Source organism: Phoca vitulina, unplaced genomic scaffold, assembly GCF_004348235.1.
Source record: "Phoca vitulina isolate PV1807 unplaced genomic scaffold, GSC_HSeal_1.0 scaffold10, whole genome shotgun sequence".
Classification (NCBI taxonomy): Eukaryota; Metazoa; Chordata; class Mammalia; order Carnivora; family Phocidae; genus Phoca; species Phoca vitulina.
In genome coordinates, this window is record NW_022589713.1 from 50803457 (window position 1) to 50824492 (window position 21036).

The 21036-nt window shown below is 36.9% G+C and overlaps 1 protein-coding gene across 34 annotated transcripts in view; it reads right to left on the minus strand.

Annotated features, from left to right (window-relative positions):
• Positions 1-21036, minus strand: part of CLASP2 (cytoplasmic linker associated protein 2) — a 182374-nt gene that overhangs the window by 89752 nt on the left and 71586 nt on the right. For all 34 annotated transcript variants that reach the window (XM_032409083.1, XM_032409082.1, XM_032409081.1 and 31 more), the window contains 4 exons: positions 14682-14761; positions 12410-12502; positions 9136-9281; positions 5883-6018 (listed from right to left, as the gene is read on the minus strand). In XM_032409083.1, coding sequence (XP_032264974.1) covers positions 5883-6018; positions 9136-9281; positions 12410-12502; positions 14682-14761 — 455 coding nt within the window. The remainder of the gene's footprint in view (positions 1-5882; positions 6019-9135; positions 9282-12409; positions 12503-14681; positions 14762-21036) is intronic.

Consider the following 21036-nt stretch of genomic DNA (forward strand, 5'->3'; position numbering starts at 1 on the left):
GCCCAACAGATATAATCTTTTGATTTCTATCAGTAATTCTTAAACACTCTTCTTTAGTGAAGTAAACACTAAAAAGTGCACAGGAGACAGAAGAATAAAATAGTAATCTAAACATACATATTTGATGCTTCAAATATCCTACTTTTTCTTCTGAGCTAATGGTACAAGATGGATTACCTAGAAAGCAGGCTCTGACATGAAGTCTCCCATACAGGATATTAAGAAGTGCCCTTGGAATCAACACCTGTGGAAGGGTGGTGAAGGAAGCAGGAATTGGCAGACAAAGAAATCAATCTGATTTAGCCACAGGATATCTTCGCTAAAAGCCATTAGGGAGCTCTGGAGTTAAAATGGCCCTTCAGAATAGTCTTGAATTAGTTTAAAATGGCCAAAACTTTATACTTCCACATTAATCAGTTATTGGATGTGGGCCATAAAGGGAAGGCACAAGACCTTGGAAAAGGCAGCTCTCTACAGCTGAGGCAATCCTTGAAGAGGAGGCCACTAAAAACTGTCTGCCAGTAGTGCTTACAGTATTGGAAAAACAAGTCTTTCACTGAAGGAGAATATGTATCACATCTGTGTCTGCTATAACTAACTCAACCAAAATAAAAGTGCAAACTTTTTTCAGCTATTACAGAGGAAAACCACCTATAGACCTGCAGTTTTCAAAATGAGAATTATACAACACTCAGCATGGAAGGGCCGTGTGGACTTGTTTCCTACAGCACCCGGAAGAACCCATTCTCCAAACATGGCTATGGACTTACAGCCCAAGGAGACTCCCCAGTCACAACACACTGTATAGGTCTTACCTACCATCCTTTTCCTCTCTCTCATAACCTCCCCAAAACCCTACTGCTGATTAGCCCACATTCAACACAGTGGCAGGGATGGGGAGATACACTGACCTATTACTACACCATATTCAGGGGGAGCTGTACCAAAGGAAAATAAAAAGTGAACCTCATAGTTACAGGTGAAGCATTTCAACCAAACATCAAGTCAGACGATTTAGATTTTAATGTATTAATACAAGTCAATAACTGAAAAATACAAAGATTCTTTAGAATTAAAAGAAGAATTAGAAATCAAATATAGCAATCTAAGGAAGCAGTCCTCTGGGAGACAAACACAATACAGAAAACAGGAAATAACATAAAACAACAAAAACCACCTGATTTGTATTTTCATTGAGATGACAGAATAATATATCAATAACATTAAGCAAGCTTATGAAAAATGAGAAATTTGAAAGCAATGTTATGATGTGTAAAGCCTAAGAATGACAACATGGATACTGTCATGTAAGTAGAATTAAAAGATATTTTTCTTGAGAACATATACAGCTATAAGGCAAAAGACAAAAAATTCAAGAAATGATAAATGATACTGAGGTTGCAAAATCTGTATAATAAGACTAACAGAAGAAAAAAAAACTGACAAAACAGAAGCAATAAATAAATGATCCATGAAAACTAACATAATTTAAGGAAAATTCATCTTCGTCAGAAATCCTTATCCACTGTGTGCAAGGATACCACTAATGGAGGAAGACTCCTAGACCTGCTGTAGGGAAATTCTAACACAGAGACAATTCTGTAAAGCTTCCTAAAGTTTTTATTTTTGTTTTTCTAGAAAAGAAACAAATGGTATCTCACTTCTTAAACAATAAAAAATTAAGAAAACAATTCTGAATGAAAAGTAAACAATTAAAAGCAATTTCTTTTTAACTTTTTAAGTAATCTCTACACCCAAGGGGCTCAAACTCAACCCTGAGATCAAGAGTTGCACACTAGGGGCACTTGGGTGGCTCAGTCATTAAGCGTCTGCCTTCGGCTCAGGTCATGAACTCAGGGTCCTGGGATCGAGCCCCATGTTGGACTCCCTGCTCAGCGGGGAGCCTGCTTCTCCCTCTCTTTCTGCCTGCCGCTCAGCCTGCTTGTGCTTGCTCTCTCCCCACCCCCTGTGTTAAAAAAATAAATAAAATCTTAAAAAAAAAAAGAAAAAGAAATGTCCTTTGGAGCATTCAAAAAAAAGAAAAAGAGAGTCGCACACTCTACCAACTGAGCCAGCCAGCTGCCCCCGAAAAATAAACAATTCTGAGGAAAAAGGAGTATGAAGCTAAGGTCCAATTTTTTAGTTCTTCTGTAAAGGCAAAGAAAAGCCACTTCAAAATATGCAAAATATGCTCAGTCGGTTATGCTTCTGACTTCAGCTCAGGTCCTAAGATCAAGCCTGTGTTGGGCACTACACTCAATGGGGAGTCTGCTTGTCCCTCTCCCTCTGCCCCACCCCCAACTCATGTGTGCGCACAAGCTCTCTCTCAAATAAAAATAAAAAATAAAAAATAAGACATACAAAGATAAATATGCACGAAAATTGAGAACACACTACATCAAACAAATTATGCAGAACCAATTAAAAACTGGTTAATAAGAGTTTACTAACAAACAATGGTCAGGAATGAAAGTAAAAAACTACAATTTTCTTTCTTTTTTTTTTTTTAAAGATTTTATTTATTTGACAGAGAGACAGGGAGAGAGGGAACACAAGCAGGGGGAGTGGGAGAGGGAGAAGCGGGCTTCCTGCTGAGCAGGGAGCCTGATGAGGGACTCGATCCCAGGACCCTGGGACCATGACCTGAGCTGAAGGCAGACGCGTAACGACTGAGCCACCTTGGCGCACCCAAAAAACTACAATTTTCAATTGCTGAAAGTGAAAATGTTTTTGTTCGATTTAATGGTTAAGGGAAAAACAACATGAATGAGATAAAATGTAAACTTTTAAAAATGTGAGTGAAGTAAAACAGAGGTTTTATTCTTGACACTGATCAAGAATAAGGAACTTCTAAGAACATAAGAAACAGGTAAAAAAAAAAAAGCACAATGAACAGAAAACAGAAATGACAGGAAAAAAAAACACTATTTCAAAATGGTAATAGTGAAAAACTTTGACCATACATAAAGTAAGAATTGTTTAGGGAAATGAAATTGACAAAAATCTAGAATCAGAATTTGAATAATATGAAGATTTTGAATAATATGAAATATCAAGCTAGATTTAGAGATGAACAAAGTACTCTATAAACAAATTCCATATTCTGCAAGTACTAAAAGACTAACTATATAAATTTAGGATGTACTGGGACACAAATAAAATTCAAGGCATTCACTGAAGAAGAAACTGTTTAACTAAATTCTCTGATCAGAATGTAATGAAATTATACTAAGGACGACAAGAGTAACAAAAGAACCAACTGAAAATGCAAATAATAACATTATGTAATTCGAAGAGAATGTTGAAATGAAAATTACAAGTGATAAATATAAAAAGAATTTGGTAAATCTAAATCATTGGGATGCTGCTAATGCCAAACTCAAAAGAAAACCTACAGCCTTATAATATTAAATAATAAAAACTGCAACAAATTATCTAAGGACATACCACAAAGATCTAGGAAAAAAAAAAGAAGAGAACACAAGTCAAAGAAAGGAATTAAGAAACTTATAGGAACTAAAAGATTAGAAAAAAAGCTGAAGAACACCCCTGAAAACTATAAAACTAAAATTTGAAGCTTATAAAAGAACTTTCATAAACGGGGTGCCTGGGTGGCTCAGTCGGTTGGGCATCTGCCTTCGGCTCGGGTCATGATCTCTGGGTCCTGGGATCGAGCCCAGCATCGGGCTTCCTGCTTAGCGTGGAGTCGGCTTCTCTCTCTCTCTCTCTTCCCCTCTGCCCCTCTCCACCACTCGTTCTGTCTCTTGCAAATAAATAAACAAAATCTTAAAAAATAAAAAAAGAACGATAATGCCTCTAGCAAGTGTAAAAAAAAATACTGTAACAAGAAAAAATGGTAATAGAACCACAGTGGTAGAGACTTTTTTTTTTTAAGAGAATACAGTATACGACCTCATACCAAAGATTCTTAAAGTCTATATGAAACGGATATACTGAGAAAATACAACTAACAATTCAAAATGAAACACAAAAGTGCCCAGAGTCTAAAATACTAGAAAAGTCATTAAAGAACTTCCAAGGTCAGCAAGCCCTAAGAATAGAATAATACACGAAATTCTATAAAGACTCATATATTAAAATGAATGCCAAAATCTTAACTGAAGTATTAGCCAAATGAATCTAGCAGTATAATGATTTACAATGGCCAACCAAAATTCAGTTCATGAATGTACAATGGATATCATTTAGAAATGTAATCATTTCTAAAGATATTAAATAGATAGTTGATAAGATTTCACATCTATTCCTGATCAAAATTTAGCAAAAATATCAACAGAAGGAAACTCCCATAATCTAATGTAGAGTATCCATAGAAACCTGAACCAAACATCATAATTAATGTACTCCCATAGACTCAAAGACAAAACAAAGATCTCAATAATTCCTACTACTTTTTAACACAGTTACCAAGGTGCTGGATTGAGAGAACCTTAAAAAAATACTAAAACAGAAAAGGATTCATAGCTTTCTAAATAGGCATTTGATTTCACTGCTGAAACAACCTTCTGGTGCAGCAGTATTGAAACAAAACTTCATTTCTTTACTAGGAAAGAACAAACATCAAAGAAACTGAATAGGAGTTTAGAAAACAGACTCATATACTTAATGGAAATTTATTATGTGAACATGCTGGCATTGCCAAGAAAAGACTGAATTATACATGCCACCGAGTCAACTGGTTTTGTATTTGGGGGGAAAATCATATTAGATACCTATCCTTCACAAGGAAACAAAATCCACTTAGATCTAAATGTAAGAAGCAGTATTATAAAAGTTTCAAACAACTGAGTATCTTATAATTGTGAAATGGGGAAGGTCATTTTAACCATAACAAAACCCACAAAAAGAGCATTGTCTCAATACATAAAAATTTGAAAGTTCATATAAAGAGATAATAGCTTAAACAATATTTGAAGAACTGACAGACTGGTACCTACATCTATAACACAGAATCAATATACTTATAGGATACATAAGACCTTCGAAATCAGTGAGGAAAAAATGTACAAGGTATAAACTGGCAATCCACAGAAGAATTCTGAAAGGAAAAAAATACCTAATGTCTCTAGTAATCTAAGAAATGTGAAGTAGAATATGAAAAAATATTTCATTTATCAAATCATAAGGCCTTTAAGAGACTGATAATACACAATGTTGGAAAAGGATGGAGAAAAAGGACTCCATAAACTTCAGGGGGAAGAATGGTGAGGATGATTTAATGTTATTGTCCTTTAACAGAGAACCAATCTAGACATTAAGAAGAATTATATGGATGGACAAGGGAAGCTGTCCAAGTAAATGAAGTTTAAAAAACAAGTTAAAAAATATTATTTATATATATGCAAAATACAAATATTATGTTTATATTTTGTAATAAATACAGTTTGTGTAGGCATAGAAGTTTGGAAAAGCATATATTGAATGGCTGGAGTGATTAGTTGTAGAAGAACAGAATTCAAGAGGGTAGACTCATTTTTTAACACTGTTTTTTGGGAGTACATTCAAGATATGGAAGATGAGAAATACTAAGAATCTCCCTGTCATACCACTGCCTATAACATTTTTGTTTTACATCTGTCCGTTACTACCTGTAACATAATTTTAAACACACACGCACACACAAGTACATGTACCTGTGTATATTATATTCTGTATGCAAGCATGTTTACTTGGTAATCTTCTGTATTATTTAAATGTTCTATAATAACTGTAATAACCAAGTATTGCTTTTATTTCAGAAAAAGTCATTCAAAAGTGATTTTCCTTTGGGGTTAAAAAAAAAGTACCAATGACTTACTTAAGTATATTGAAAATAGAGAGGTGGGGAGAGTGAAGGAGAAACACAGAAGAGAAGAACCTACCCGAATGATAAATCTGATAGCCGCACATCCAGAAGTTGCCATGACTTTTGCACTGTTGGGGACAAGATTAAACAGCGTAGGTACAATGGCTTCAGCGCCATGATCAAATTTGTTTCCCAAAACTGTTGAAAGATGTCTACAACGAAAGACAAAAAAAAAAAATTTTTTTAATATTAAGTATAGGTAGGACTATATAATTTAAAAATATTCTCTTACTGAATTAACTTAAAATTTTTATTTTAACCACTTCTAATGACAGAAAAACAAAAGAGAAAGGGAAGTGCAAATATTACTTCATTTCCTTGTTTTTCCTTCCCTTTGTCTAGTCCAAAGTTGAAATTTGGCATTTTACCATATCTCTCTTTTTAAAAATATTTATTTGTTTATTTAGAGAGAGAGTGCGGGGGGCGTGGGGGGGGGGAGAGAATCTCAAGTAGACTCCATGCTGAATGCAGAGCCTGCAGGGCTCAATCCCATGACCCCAAGATCACGACCTGAGCCAAAATCAAGAGTTGGATGCTTAATTGAGCCCCCCAGGCACCCCCACATTTTAAAAAAGATTTTATTTTTTACTTTGGGGGGTCAGATGAGGAGGGAGAGCGACAAGCAGACTCCCCACTAAGCGCAGAGGCCAACAGGGAGCTCAATCCCAGACCTTGAGATCATGACCTACCGAAATCAAGAGCTGGACGCTCAACCGACTGAGCCGCCCAGACGCTGCTCCAGGTGCCCCTTTATAATCTTTTTACAATGGCGCAGAGAAGCCATCTGATGTCAGAATTTAACCATTATCTTGACAGGTAAAACATCAGCCCTGACTGCTCTGACCTTTAGTCTTTATCCATCATATATTTCTATTCTGATGCCCCAACATCAATCTTAAATTCAACATATTTTACAAACAAGTTCAAAATCTTACCCACATTAGTACTCGTCAAGACAATCTCTATTTCTATTAATGGTACCACTACCGTTTTAGTCCGAAATACTCCCTTACATCTTTGGTGTAGCATTTCAGAATTCTGGACTGAAAATACAACTCTATCATACACTAGTTCGTTGGGTGACCCTAAACAACTAAATTCAGCCTCTAATTGCATGATTTAGTTAGAACACTTAAGAAGGATGCTGTCATCACTCACAGTTCTGACAATGCTTACAGCTTTGGTTACTTTCTATATATTCATGTCTTATTTAAAATACACTGTTGGGATACAATTAGCTCCAAAAGTTCAGGTTCTTGATTCACAGAGGTACTCAGACCTTTAGTGTTCCGTTATACTTTCAAGTTTTCTAATGTCTAAACTCGCAGGCAAAAAGGAACCTCAGGGGCGCCTGGGTGGTTCAGTTGGTTGAGCGTCTGCCTTCGGCTGAGGTCATGATCCCCTGGGATCGGCCCACGCCGGGCTCCCTGCTCAGTGGGGGGCCTGCTTCTCTCCCTCTGCTGCTCCCCCTGCTTGTGTGTTCTCTCTTTCTGTCAAATAAATAAATAAAAACTTAAAAAAAAAAGGAACCTCAAATCAGAAACAAGGAGGTACCACCTATGTCTAGATAGGGTGGTCTTCCTTTAAAGAGTGAGTTTTATTTTGGTAGGCAAGTGATGTACTTGGGAATCAGCCTGATCTTTATCAGTTTATCAGAAGGAGCCTTACTTTAAAACTAATTTAGTATTATTCCTATACAATGGCCTTTCTGGGATCTCTGCCAAATGCCCTGGGTATTCAACTAGGTTTCTCCATTCTGACTCATCAGAACTTGAACTTCTCCCAGCCCATATGAGCTCTGGGAACTGTTGTTTACCTTATAGCCTCCAGCACTAGTTCTTTCCCATCCTCAGGGAGTTGCAACTTTCACATGCACAGATCCGTATTCAGCTAGACTCATGGGATCCCTTATCCAGTTCTCTATAGCTCTTTCTCTGTTTCTCTCTTTACTCTCCAGGATTCTGCACTGTAAATTTTAACCACTCCAATTTTCAGAAACTCCAGTCTCTGTTTCTTCAACTCATGAAACTGTCTTGCTCTCCTTGGGTGCTTCCTCTCTTCTCCATGGTCCAAAAAGTACCTCCAGGTCAAAACTGTGCTGATTATACTGCTCAACTGATTTGTTTCTTTCAAGAATCACAGTCTTGCTCCGTCCACTGTCCATTATCTATAAATAGCTGTTTCACATGTTTTATCCAATTTTTGCAAGAGAGCTAGCTCTGTACCAGTTATTGCAGCATTGCTAGAAGCAGAACTCTCACCATGGAATATTTCTCAAGGTTACATTTTGTACACTTTTGTTTTTTTATTTTTGCTTTTAAAAGATACCCAATTATATTTGTATATTGATGTATCTAGCATCTTGCTAAAGTCCCTTAATTAAAATAATTTGTTTATATATTCTTGTGGTTTTCCATGGATAAATTATACCATCTGTTAATAATGGCAGCTTTGTTCCTTTTCTAGCAAACCCTCATAGTTTTTATTTCCTGGGATTTTTCCCCCTATTCTGACCAGGACATCTAATGCAATTTTGATTAGAAATATTAATAGTGGGCATCTTTGTGTTCCCTATCTTCAAAGAAATGCTTATATAACAACAGTACACAGATCAGAAGTAGAGGTAAAAGAAATTTAAGTGTCGTACCATACTAGAATTTTGGAAGAATATAAACCTGCGGAATACATTAGAATCTTGATAGGTTAATGACACGTTATAATTCCAGGATAACTGTTAAAATATCAGAAATAGAGAGCTTAATATCCAAATTAGTAAAGAGAAAACTGAATAGTTCTCAGACCCATTAATTTTCTTCTTAAAGACTTAGTGACCAAAAAGGCACCCATGGGCTTTATACATATAACCACATTTTAACGTTTATATAGTGTTGTTAAGAAAGATTAAAAAAAAAAAAATCACAGAGGGCGCCTGGGTGGCTCAGTCGTTAAGCGTCTGCCTTCAGCTTAGGTCATGATCCCAGGGTTCTGGGATCGAGTCCCACATCGGGCTCCCTGCTTGGCAGGAAGCCTGCTTCTCCCTCTCCCACTCCCCCTGCTTGTGTTCCTGCTCTCGCTCTCTCTGTCAAATAAATAAATAAAATCTTAAAAAAAAAAAAATCACACAAATGGAATCTTTATTTATATTAAAAATTAATTTTGGATTATATACATGCTGTTTTGGGGTTGTCCTGCTTTACTTAATGAGCACTGAATGACTGAGCACTGAATGAATTCATAAAAAAAACTTATCACAGAAAGAACATACTTACGCTACAGTAATGCAAGCTTCTCTAACCACTTGGGATCTAAGATCCTTTGCTGAAAGTTTAAGTGCTCCATCTAACAAGCGTAAATGTTGGAAAAAGCAGTCATATTGTGCAGCTCCAGCAACAAGCAATGATCGAATTTTCTTGAGCTGAAGTAAAGAGAATTTTCATTATTGGTATAAAGAGTGTCAATTCCAAAAAAAAAAAAGTTACCAAAACTTCATTATTTGAACAAAAATTTAAAAATTTTTATAACTATATTCAGACATTTTAATAGCATTAAATGTATCTTATAAATAAACATGCTAAATAAACTAAAGAAAGCTTTCTGGAAAAGAATGTTACAGATTTAGTTATATACAAAATGGATATATGTAACGTATGAATAGCTAAGTACATTTTAAAGTCTTAAGGGTAAGTTTTAAAGTTTTTATTGTGGTAAAATACACATTAACATAAAATTTATCATTTTAAACATTGTAAAGCACACAATTCAGAGGCATAAGTACATTCAAAACAGGCAAAATTACCACTATCTACCAAGGAGACTATTTTTAAAAGGGCCAAATTTGGAAACTATATTCACGCATAAGCCAAAGTACAGAATCAACTGGACCAACTAGTCAGCCAGGTCCGTATTTTAATATTTTCACACTTTGTGAAATAAATAGCTCTTTCTCCCCATTTCTATCCTTAAGCATTACTTTTTAATGTAGGATTGACAAATGTTTTCCATATTAACACCAGACATACCTAATAAAATTACATTAATCAAAAGATACCCACATTTGCATATCTGTGCTCACACATACTGAGAAGCTAAAAGTTTACCTATCATATCCATTATTATATATAATTTCATGTTAAACTCTGAGGTTCTCTAAATTTTTAAAGAGATCTTTAAAACTAAATCAGATGGACTGACAATGAAAACCATAACAAAGATATTACAATAGTAGAAAAAATTTTGTAACAAGTTATATAATCTTAATGCATATAAGGGAAACTATCATAGGTAGAAGAGAAATCAGAAGGCACCTAAACAAGATTAACCAAACAAATCACAACATGATTGGAAAAAATTACTTGCAACATATTAAGTACAATACAAAAGAATGATAATAAATGAGATAAAGACAAATAACCCAATATTAAATTGAGCAAAATAAATATATGAAAATGTGCTCAACCTTACTAGTGATAAGCGAATGCTAATTACAACAAAAATGTATCATTTTTCTCCATCAGGCTAGCAAAAATTAAAAAGACTTAACAGCTTCCAGTATGAGAAAGAAGAGATGCTCTTATTGTAAGTAAGATTATGAGTCACTAACACCTTTGTTCAAAATATTTTGGCAACACTAAAATAAAATTATATCTACTCTTTACCCAACAACCCCACTTTGAAAAATTTAACCTACAAAAATAAAAACACCATTGTTATAAATGTGTGCAAGGATATTTATTGCGATATTGTCGAAATAGCAAAAAATAAAAAACTGTAAATCCATCAAATGGGAAATGGTTTAATTAATTACATGGTATCTTTTTAACTAAGAAATATATGCACATATTGATCTGCATTCAATAAATATCTGAGCAACTACTATATGCCTGGCATCTATAGCAATTGTACTGAATGGGCATAAATTATGAAAGAAAGTGAATGAAAACAAGCTATTAAGTAACGTATCTAGTATGATCTCATTTATTTTTATAGAAGTGGGAGAAAAAAACTGTGTTTATCTTATCATACATATACATAGAAGAGGATATATTCCAAAATGAAAACATTTGTTTCCTTAATAGGGAGTAAACTATTAACTTTTTCCTTGTAATCTTCTGTACTGTTCCACTTACTACAATGAGCCCATGTCACTTTTCTAATTAAAAAAATTAAAAGACCACCTGTGTTTCCAAAAGGGTTGTTTCGAAGTAAAACAAAAAACTCATTAAAAAAAAAAATCTCTACACCCAACACGGGGCTTGAACTCACAACCCCTTGGACTCCTGACCCCAAGATCAAGAGTTTCATGTTCTACTGAATGAGCCAGCCAGGCACCCCAACAAAAAACTCTTAAGTACAAATTTTGTGTTTTATATTGACAACATTTAATTTGTCATGTTTCTCCATAGATTACCTATGACAGAGGTCTTTCTATCTCAGACAATCTCAGAACTGAAGACAGAATAATGAATCATATTTAGCAAATATGGAGCAACATTTTCTGTTAAAATATTTTAATACCTTAAAATATGTAAACTTCCTATTAAAGAGAAGCTGAAAAATCTTTTGTTTGTAGCATCAAAAAGGGCAATTTTCAAAGGGCCATATAGGATTTATTAATCAAAATGGAGATTGAGAACTCTCAGAGCAGAAGTCTTCAAATGGAACCCTTTGGGGTGCCTGGGTGGCTCAGTAGGTTAAGCATCTGCTTTGGCTCAAGTCATGATCCCAGCGTCCTGGGATGGAGGCCTGCATCGGGCTCCCTGCTTGGCAGGGGAGTCTGCTTCTCCCTCTCCCTCCGCCCTTGCTCGTGTGCTCTCTCTCTCACTCTCTGTCAAATAAATAAATAAAATCTTAAAAAAAAATGGAACCCTTTCTCTGGCTTCTAGAGGACACATCTGGAACCTCAGATGTAAATCTGGCAAGTTTACAAATTTTAAAATATACAGTCCTTTGCCAATGTAGATATTATTTTAAAAGTATCAAATATTTTATCAAGGAATTTAGGATACAATATTCTTAACTCAAGGATAGGAGACTTTTTTCTTTTTAAATCACAGGTGAAAAATATTCATCATATTCAGAGACATATGTGAGAAAATAAAGAAAATAAGCCAGACAAACAGATATATTGTCATCAATTGATGTCAATACTATGAAATTATCGAGCATGTGGGCAAAGTGAACTGTTTTACAGGAAAACCTTGTAAGAACTGAGAACACTGCCTACTGATGAACAACTATGTAAACCCACACAAACCCATCACCCAGACATCAGTGAAGCTCACACTTTCTTGGTCAGTCAATAAGTAGCACATGTGGAGAGACTAACAAACGAGTAAGACAGACTCCACGGATCAGCAGAAACAGTAAAAACTAACCCTAACTCAGAAAATTCCTATTACCTCAAAGTGTTTTCCAGAAAGAAATGTTAGCTTTCATATGCTCTATTTCATAAGCAAATACCATGTAGTAATATTACTGAATTTCCATGTTTTTGAAACATTAAAAAAAAGAGAAGGATAACAAAATAAAAAATAAAAAACTTACTGCATTGGCACGCTGATCCCAGTCGTGTTTGTCATCTGACAATATTTCCCTGATTTTATTTAATGTTTCTTCAAGTTCTCGACTAGAATAGATCTTAAAGATACAAAATTATAACATTAATATTTCTTGCTATAAGCAATATCAAAACTATGCCCCAATGTTTATAGTAATCTTTCAAGTAATAACGTTATTTCCTATTCTAGCACCATTATTAATGGAAAATAGATATACATTATATACAATAAAGTAAAATGCTTTGTCTTCCTTACCTGTTACCCTTGTGCTATTTCTCTGCTCATGACTAACTTTAGATATACTCTTAAAATGCTTTGTCATTTAAAAACATGATGCAAATATCCTAAGAACTAATGATAGGCCTAATTTCTCAAAATGACTTCAGGTATGTACCTACTGCATTCATATACATTATTGCAAAAGGACATGGTTTAGGTTAGCTCCCCCACACTGTAGCCAGGAAAGCTACATACTTTGTTTCCTCAGGAGCCAACTGTTTGCCAAAAACACCATTATCCTTTCACTCACTTAAATATTCACATAACAGGGATGCACGATGCTAGGCATGAAGGATATTATGGCGAGCAAAAACAGGCATGGTCTTTGCCTTATGGAGCTTATAATCCAGTCAGGGAGAGAAAAAAATTAATCAAATGATATAAAACCGCAAATAGAAAGTACTGTCAAAGAATTACAGTTCCATGAAAGTCTATATGGGAGGTGTGAATTAGTTGAAAGAGTCAAGCTTGAACTGAGAGCGAAGGATGAGTTGAACATCATCAGGCAAAGTAGGGAGATTAGCCTTCCCTAGAGTGAATAGCATGTGCAAAGACTCTGTGACAGAAGGAAACTGAAAGAAGGCCAAAACACAGGAGTAAAAAGTGCAAAGGGGGACAGGGGAAGAGCCAATGACCCAACCATAATCAATTGGTGCACATTATTTCTCTACATCACAAAGGTTCAGAGGTGGGCATGTGATCTAAATCAGTTCAATCAGAAGGATTCTCACAAATTTTACAGGATCAATCAGAAAAGACACAGAGGGCAGTGAAGGTGTGAGGCTCAAACAGTTGCAGCCATGTTGCTGACCATGAGGGAAGATCATGTGGAGGAATCCAGAAATAAGAGAGGGAGAGAAAGGGGTCCTGGTGATACCATCCAAGTAATATCAGATACCTTCATCAAAAGAGTCTTTCACTTTCAACAGCCATTAATTTCCCCAACAACAGTACAAAGGGGAGCAGGGCATGAGACAAGGTGAGGAGGTAGGAGGGGGTCAAGATAACATTCTGTTAGAGAATGACTACTGCAAGATTCTGAGCCAGTTCTTTCCTGCCTCCAAACTCCCCTCACAACAGTCCTTCTGCCCAATTTCAAAAGGCAGGCAGGCCCCTCGGCCATTCTGAATCTTATTATGATGCATTGCTCTAGAATACAGTTTAAGGTTCCCCCCTCCCCAACGAGAAAAAGAGAAAAGTCAAAAATTTACTTTGGTGAGAGGGTAGACAACTTTTCAAACATTCTTTTTGGAGATAATATATGCAAAAGAAGTGTGAATACTACTAAGTTAGAAATCTGATGCAGTAGAGTAAGTCCTAGATTTCTGACTTTTATAACTGAAGTAAGTCATGGTTTCCACATAGAAAACACTAGAAGCGCAGATTTGTAAGGGTAAGATCATGAGCCCCATTTTGGACAGGCTGCATCTGAGATGCCTCTGAGACATCTATAAGGACATGTCAGGTAAACAGTCAGTGGAGAAATTATTTTGGCACTCAAGAGAGATGCGTCATCTATGTAAAGGCAGGAGCTGAAGCCATGGGTCTGAAGGAAATGACTTAGTAAGAAAGTGGAGAGGAGAGGGCCCAAAACTGACCCCTAAGAAATTCCAATATTCAACAGCCAGGTAGAGAAAGGTATGCCTGTAAAAGAGACAGAGATAAAGTGGACAAAAAGGGAGGAGGTAAAAACAAAACAAAACAAAAAAAGGAAGAACAATGTATCACAACTTAAAAAAAGTGGATGTAGTTGAACATTGCAATGTCATAATTCATTACGGATTCTATTTTAGCCTCAGAGAAAAATCATTTGAAAACCTAATTGTACCAACAAGTAACAGCTTGGTAATAATAAGCCAAGTATTTTACTTACATAGTCATTTAAGGAAAAAGAGAATTTTTAAAAGGGACAAAAGTAATTATATGAACAGGTATGCAAGCAATATTCCTGGGGAGTGCCACTTTACTGGTATCCTTACCTGAACAGAAGGGACATCTGTAAAAGCTTTTATAAAATCATCTTCATCAACTGCTCCAGCACCTCCTTCTTTAGAAGCACCTGCTTATCAAAAGGAAATTTATTTTTTTAAAGTTTAAGCATGTTAGCACCAAAGAAAATATGAAAAATATAACTCCTTTGATATCAACAAAGGCATAATTTTGAGAGACATTCCATTTTATAAGACAGCATTAAAAAAAAATCACCATCTTTCAGAAAAGTCAAGGTCCATAACAATGGTTGATTAACTCTCTATAAAGTAGGCTAGTTGTAAACTTCAAACTGTAAGAACAGAGCCCTCCTATCCTTATTCAATGCAGTAGCAAGTACACAAGAAATACAGGTGAAAAGATAATCATTTAAAAAGGTAAATGGCAATTTTAAATGACACTAAATGTCAATAAATGATGGCAAATAACAGAGCAGAGGATCCATGTATGCTGCAGTGTTCAGGAAAGCAAATGTGAAAGAAATGAGGGCCTTAAAATTAAATTTATATATGCAAACAAATCTTCCTTTACTGCACATAAACAATAAAAAAGTAAACTTAAGAAGTAGTAGCTGTTTAAGAGCCAGTAATTAAGCTACTTTCAGCTCCAAATCCTATCTTTCATATTCAGTGATGCTGGGCCTAGCCAGGATTGGGCAAACCATTTTTCTGCTGATTTTAATGGCTTCCTGCTAAAGTCTGTTAATAGGGATGCTGGAAAGATGGAAGCTGACAGAAGAAGGGACATGCTCCTTCTGGCTCCCTGTTCTTGTCTGTAAAACCCTAGCAACTCTGTCAGGAGGCTCCCAGCACCTGATTCCTGTTGTGATTTTTCTAACCCTCACTGATCCAGCTCACAGGGCCCGTCAGAGACGCCAGCCAGCTAGTACTCCCTCACAGAGGTCTGAGCCACAGCTCTGCAGGACCCCACCTCTAAGTTTTAATAATTTTAACCTCCTCATTTTGTTCCTCCAGCTCTAGGAGTAGGAGCTGTTGACTGTAATTGCTACCTCGATGACACTTTAGTGTTCTCTTTTTGCATTTTTAATTCACCATACCCATTTAACAATTCTTCATCTTAAATTCTCTCTGTAAAAATAACTGTTGGGGAGCCTGGATGGCTCAGTTGGTTGAGTGTCCAACTCTTGATTTCGGCTTAGGTCATGGTCTCAGGGTTGTGGGACAGAGCCCCGTGTAGGGCTCCTGGCTCAGCGGGGGTCTGCTTGGGATTCTCTCCCTCTCACTCTGCCCCTCCCTCCACTTGTGTTTTCTCTCTCTCTCAAATACATAAATAAATAAAATCTTAAAAAAAAACCCACAACAGTTATTTTTAAAGATTTATTTATTTTAGAGAGAGAGAGAGAGAGCACACACGCGTGCACGAGCCGGGGGAGGGTCAGAGAATCTCAAGCAGACTCCACGTTGAGCATGGAGCCCGATGCATGGCTGATCTCACAATCTGAGATCATGACCTGAGCTGAAACCAAGAGTTAGACGCTTAACCAACTAAGCCACCCCAGCACCCCTGTGGTTTCTGTCTCCTGACTGAACTCTGGCTGATACAGGTGGTATTTAGTTTCTAACTCTGTATATTTATTTCTTCATGGTAATAATTTAACACACTGAAATGGATTTCAACCACATAAGATGCATATCCTAAGGGATAATTAGCTTAAAAATCTATCCAATTAAAAAGTTAAATAATAATAGCTCCCCAATTAGGTTTATCATCTACCAAAGGAAATATCATTTTCAAAACTGGATTTAAAAATTTAACATCCTATAAAAAAAAAAAAAGCTAAAGATTTCCAAAGGTATGTAAGAAGCTCCTCATCCTGAAAAAACAAAAAAAAACCTTTGAAGATAATCTTTTTGCATGTGAGTTTTAAGGGCAATAAGAGATGGACCACAGAAAAATGTAACAAAGTTGTAAGACAATATAAAACTACAAATGAAAAGCAATGACAATTTAATAAACTAAGAGAGACAGGAATGCATTCTTGCTGTACGAAATTCATTTACAATAGTAAATAAATTAGTTATTCCCTAAATATTATTAAAAAATCCAATAACAATAAAACTCTTGACCCTATCCCCATGATCAGTACTAATAACAGATTAACTGAAAATAATCAGTTTAAGCAAAGAAACAAAAAATAAGATACCTAACCACATTATTTTAACATCTTATACTACATTCATTTATCAATCTCTTACTATGGGTTTCATTTTTCTTGAAGTTTTTGTTTTGTAATCTCTATACCCAATGTGGGGCTTGAACCCATGACCCCAAGATCAACAGTAGCTCTCTCTTCTGACTGAGCTGGCTAGGCGCCCCTGGGTTTCATTGTTTTTGACAATGGGTTCCCTGACAGGAAAGCAGAAGCCTAGATTTCTACAATTTCTTCCCAATCTTTTGCAGTTGTCTTGCCCAGCCCAGGCCACTGAACAGAAATTTCTTTTTCTTTTTAAAGATTTTATTTATTTATTTGTCAGAGAGAGAGAGAGAGACAGAGAGCAGGCACAAGCGGGGGGAGTGGCAGGCAGAGGGAGAAGCAGGGTCCCTGTGTAGCAAGGAGCCCAATGCAGGACTCGATCTCAATACCCTGGGATCATGACCTGAGCCGAAGGCAGCCGCTTAACCGACTGAGCCACTCAGACGTCCCTGAACAGAAATTTCTTTAGGGACTTGTCCTTATCATGTAGTTCTTAAAAATTCAACACAGTTTTCATAAAACAGTTTTCTTTACACATTCATTAAATATAGTCTGTTCACTTATATACCACTTCTTGCAAATTACTTTGTTACAGTAACAAGAGGAACCACTAGGCAAGTTTTGAGAACAAGTGGTTCCTGGAGGAGGCCACTGGTGGAGGAGACCTGTGCAGATGTACCAGAGCACGGCCAACTGACAACATCAGTGTGCTCAAGTGTGGAAGACAGAAATTTTACAGAGGAATGAAAAAGTGAAGGGGAGATCAGTATGAAGAGTTACTACAGCTTACAGGCAGTTTACAAAAGGTATCAAATGTAGAATAAAATGTTAACTCCAACACATTAACCCACCAGCCACAACACAATGTCAAACACTTTCAAGAGAATGCAGAGCATCTGCACAAATCCAAAATAAAGCCAGAAAAATGTGCCACTGACTAAGAACATGCATAGTAAAGTCTAACTTTAAAAGTCACAATTCACTCTGATCATAATGTCTTAGTTTTAATATCCAGTCAGTTATGTCTTATGAGTAGGGACAAATAACCTAGGGGGGAGGGTAGGTGAAGTAGAAATTAAATGGCTTTTAAAAGTCCTGCAGAAGCTGCAGAGACAAAAGGCTACAAATATCACTAAATGCAGCCTTATTACCAGTTCAGATGTGACAATTAGGTCTCTAAACCTAGACATGGACATTACCAAATTCCACAAGAACTTGCACGGTTTTAAATAGTTGACCCCAATCTATCTCGCTCTTACCTTTGAGAACCATTTTGTATAAGCAAAGCTGTTGCTAATGGGAGCGTATTGGGTATGTGAATAGTGTAAAGACAGGACATGCTGAGGTTGGCCTCGTTTATCTCTTATATGTACTGCAAGTAAACCTTTTTACAATCCTAGTTTGCCTAATAGGGAATAATCTGCTGAATAAACTGTTCATTCTCATAAGCATTATTCCATTTTCTGATATAGGTTTAAAGTTCACCTAAAAAATACTATAAAATACCTTTAGCACCAGGAAGGAGAATGAATACTATAGGCAGAGAGTCAAAACAAGTGATGGGCTCTAATGCCAAATATTGCCACAAGAAAAGGACAGTGAGTGTATACACAAAGCAGAGCTGTATTTAAATAAAGTTAAGTTTGAGAGCAGGAGCACAAGTAGAGGCTGCAGGACTGAAGGAATGAACAATGCTGGCTTCCAACTTGACTAAAGCTCTTTAAATATAACTGGGTTAACAGTCACACCATAAGATATTAATGGGCAAAAACACAACAGAACAGCTTTGCTCAGTTGTCTAACTACTCTAAAATAGAGGTCAGTAGATTTTTTCTGTAATGGGCCAGATAATAAATATTTTAGACTTTGTGGGCCATATGGTTTCTGCTGCAATTACTCAACTCTGCCACTGTAGCATGAAAGCAGCCACAGACAACATGTAAATGAATGAGTAAGGCTGTATTCCAATAAAGCTCTATTTATGGACACTAAAATTTGAATTTCATATAGTTTTCACATGTCACACAATATTATTCTTCTTTTGAATATTTTTATCATTTAAAAATTAAAAAAACATTCCAAGCTCATGCATAAAACAAAAACAGACAGTTGGCTGGATGTGGCCTGTGGCCTAGTTTGCTGATCCCTGCTCTAGAACTCACCCTAAACTAGTATTCACTTGGATGGGGGCCGGGGGTGGGGGGTGGGGGTGGTGGTGGTGGTGGTGATTAGAGGCTTCTGACGTTCATGAGATAGCATGGTTTCTAGTATGCTAGACTGACTAGGGTAGGTACTCTCAGAAATTCCTAAATATTACTTAAAGGTTTAAGTATAAAGTGAAAACGTCATTCTACTTAGTCCTTAACAACTAATAAGATGAAGTGCTGGATACAAAGGTGACTGACACAAAGGGTAAAGCAGTATGTTTCAGATATAGGAGAACAGGTCTCAAAGGTGGAAAGGGGCAGGTTCTTCTCATGCTACTATGAAGAGACTAGCCCTAAAGAGAAAAATAGATGATAAACCACAGGGGGTAAATATGGCTTAAACCCCAATAAAATTAATATAAAACCCATAATTTTTAAAGAGAGTTAACCAATGAGAGCATTACCAGTGCTTCTGAAGAGTGCGACCAAGAGATAGAGACAGTTTAGCATAAGAGCCTTCCTTCAAGTAGGGCTGAAAAAGATACACACAGTGGCAACACAAGATTTTTAGGCAAAAGAAGGAAATATTTCAGGAGGCAGAGCCCAGAGTTCAGTGCAGAACCAAGAACAGAGGAAAACATTCGTTTAGAGAACCACACCCCAAGAGAGAACGAAACCTTCATCAAAGAAACACCATCACTGAAGTAAGGGAAACTGACAACAGGTTCCTGTTGGATTCGAAAATTGCTATGTCAGTGAACTTCCTGTTCCTCCCCTTCTTTTTTTTTTAATTTATTTTTTAAGAAGGATTTTATTTATTTGTCAGAGAGAGAGAGCACGCAAAAGCAGGTAGAGCAGCAGGTAGAGGGAGAAGCAGGCTCCCCTCTGAGCAAGGAGCCTGACGTGGGACTTGATCCCAGGACCCTGGGATCATGACCTGAGTCGAAGGCATTCACTTAACCATCTGAGCCACCCAGGCATCCCCCCCGTTTATTTTTAAGATTTTATTTATTTATTTGAGAGAAAGAGAGAGAGGAAGCGTCCACCGGGAGAGGGGAGAGGCAGAGGGAGAGGGAGAAGCAGGCTCCCTACAGGGAGCCTGATGCAGGAATCTGGGATCATGACCTGAGCTGAAGGCCAACGCTTAACCGACTGAGCCACCCAGGCACCCCTATTCCTCCCCTTCTTGAATGGAATATCTATTATGGATATTCTGTCCTTATACCACCATTGTACACTGAGCATGTGGGTTGCAAGTTAAGATATCATTTTAGTTCATTGGCCTCTGGATGGAGAGCAGCCACACCAGAGAACCCTCGCAGGTGACCTGATACAGACTAAAGATCATGGACTTTGAACCTGATGCTATATATGAGTTGAAACTTTTGAGAAAAGTCTGTGAGTGTATCTTGTATGTGAAAGGCATGTGAATTACTGTGGTCAGAGGACAAACTGCAGTAGATTGTTTGCAAGGATAGCTGTAACAATTCCTCATATTCTTGAATGCTCCTTTCACAACGTAACTTTACAACTCTTCCCATCCAAGAGTGGGCTCCCCAGCCAACAGGTGGGGAGGAGTAACCTGGAATTCTTGAGTTGAGACAAGACCTAGGAGAGGCTGGAGGGGTCCCTGATTGGTGATTCCCCAGTTTTGAGCATGAATAAATCTCTGAAGAAAAGCTTCTAGGGCGCCTGGGTGGCTCAGTTGGTTAAGCGACTGCCTTCGGCTCAGGTCATGATCCTGGAGTCCCAGGATCGAGTCCCGCATCGGGCTCCCTCCTCAGCGGGGAGTCTGCTTCTCCCTCTGACCCTCCCCCCTCTCATGTGCTCTCTCTCTCTCTCAAATAAATAAATAAAATCTTTAAAAAAAAAAAAAAAGAAAAGAAAAGCTTCTACAATCCCCAATTTAAGCCCGAAGAACTCCCTTCAAGCAATTTCACAAAGTTCAAATACACAAGGCAAACCATTATGAACTAAGAGTCA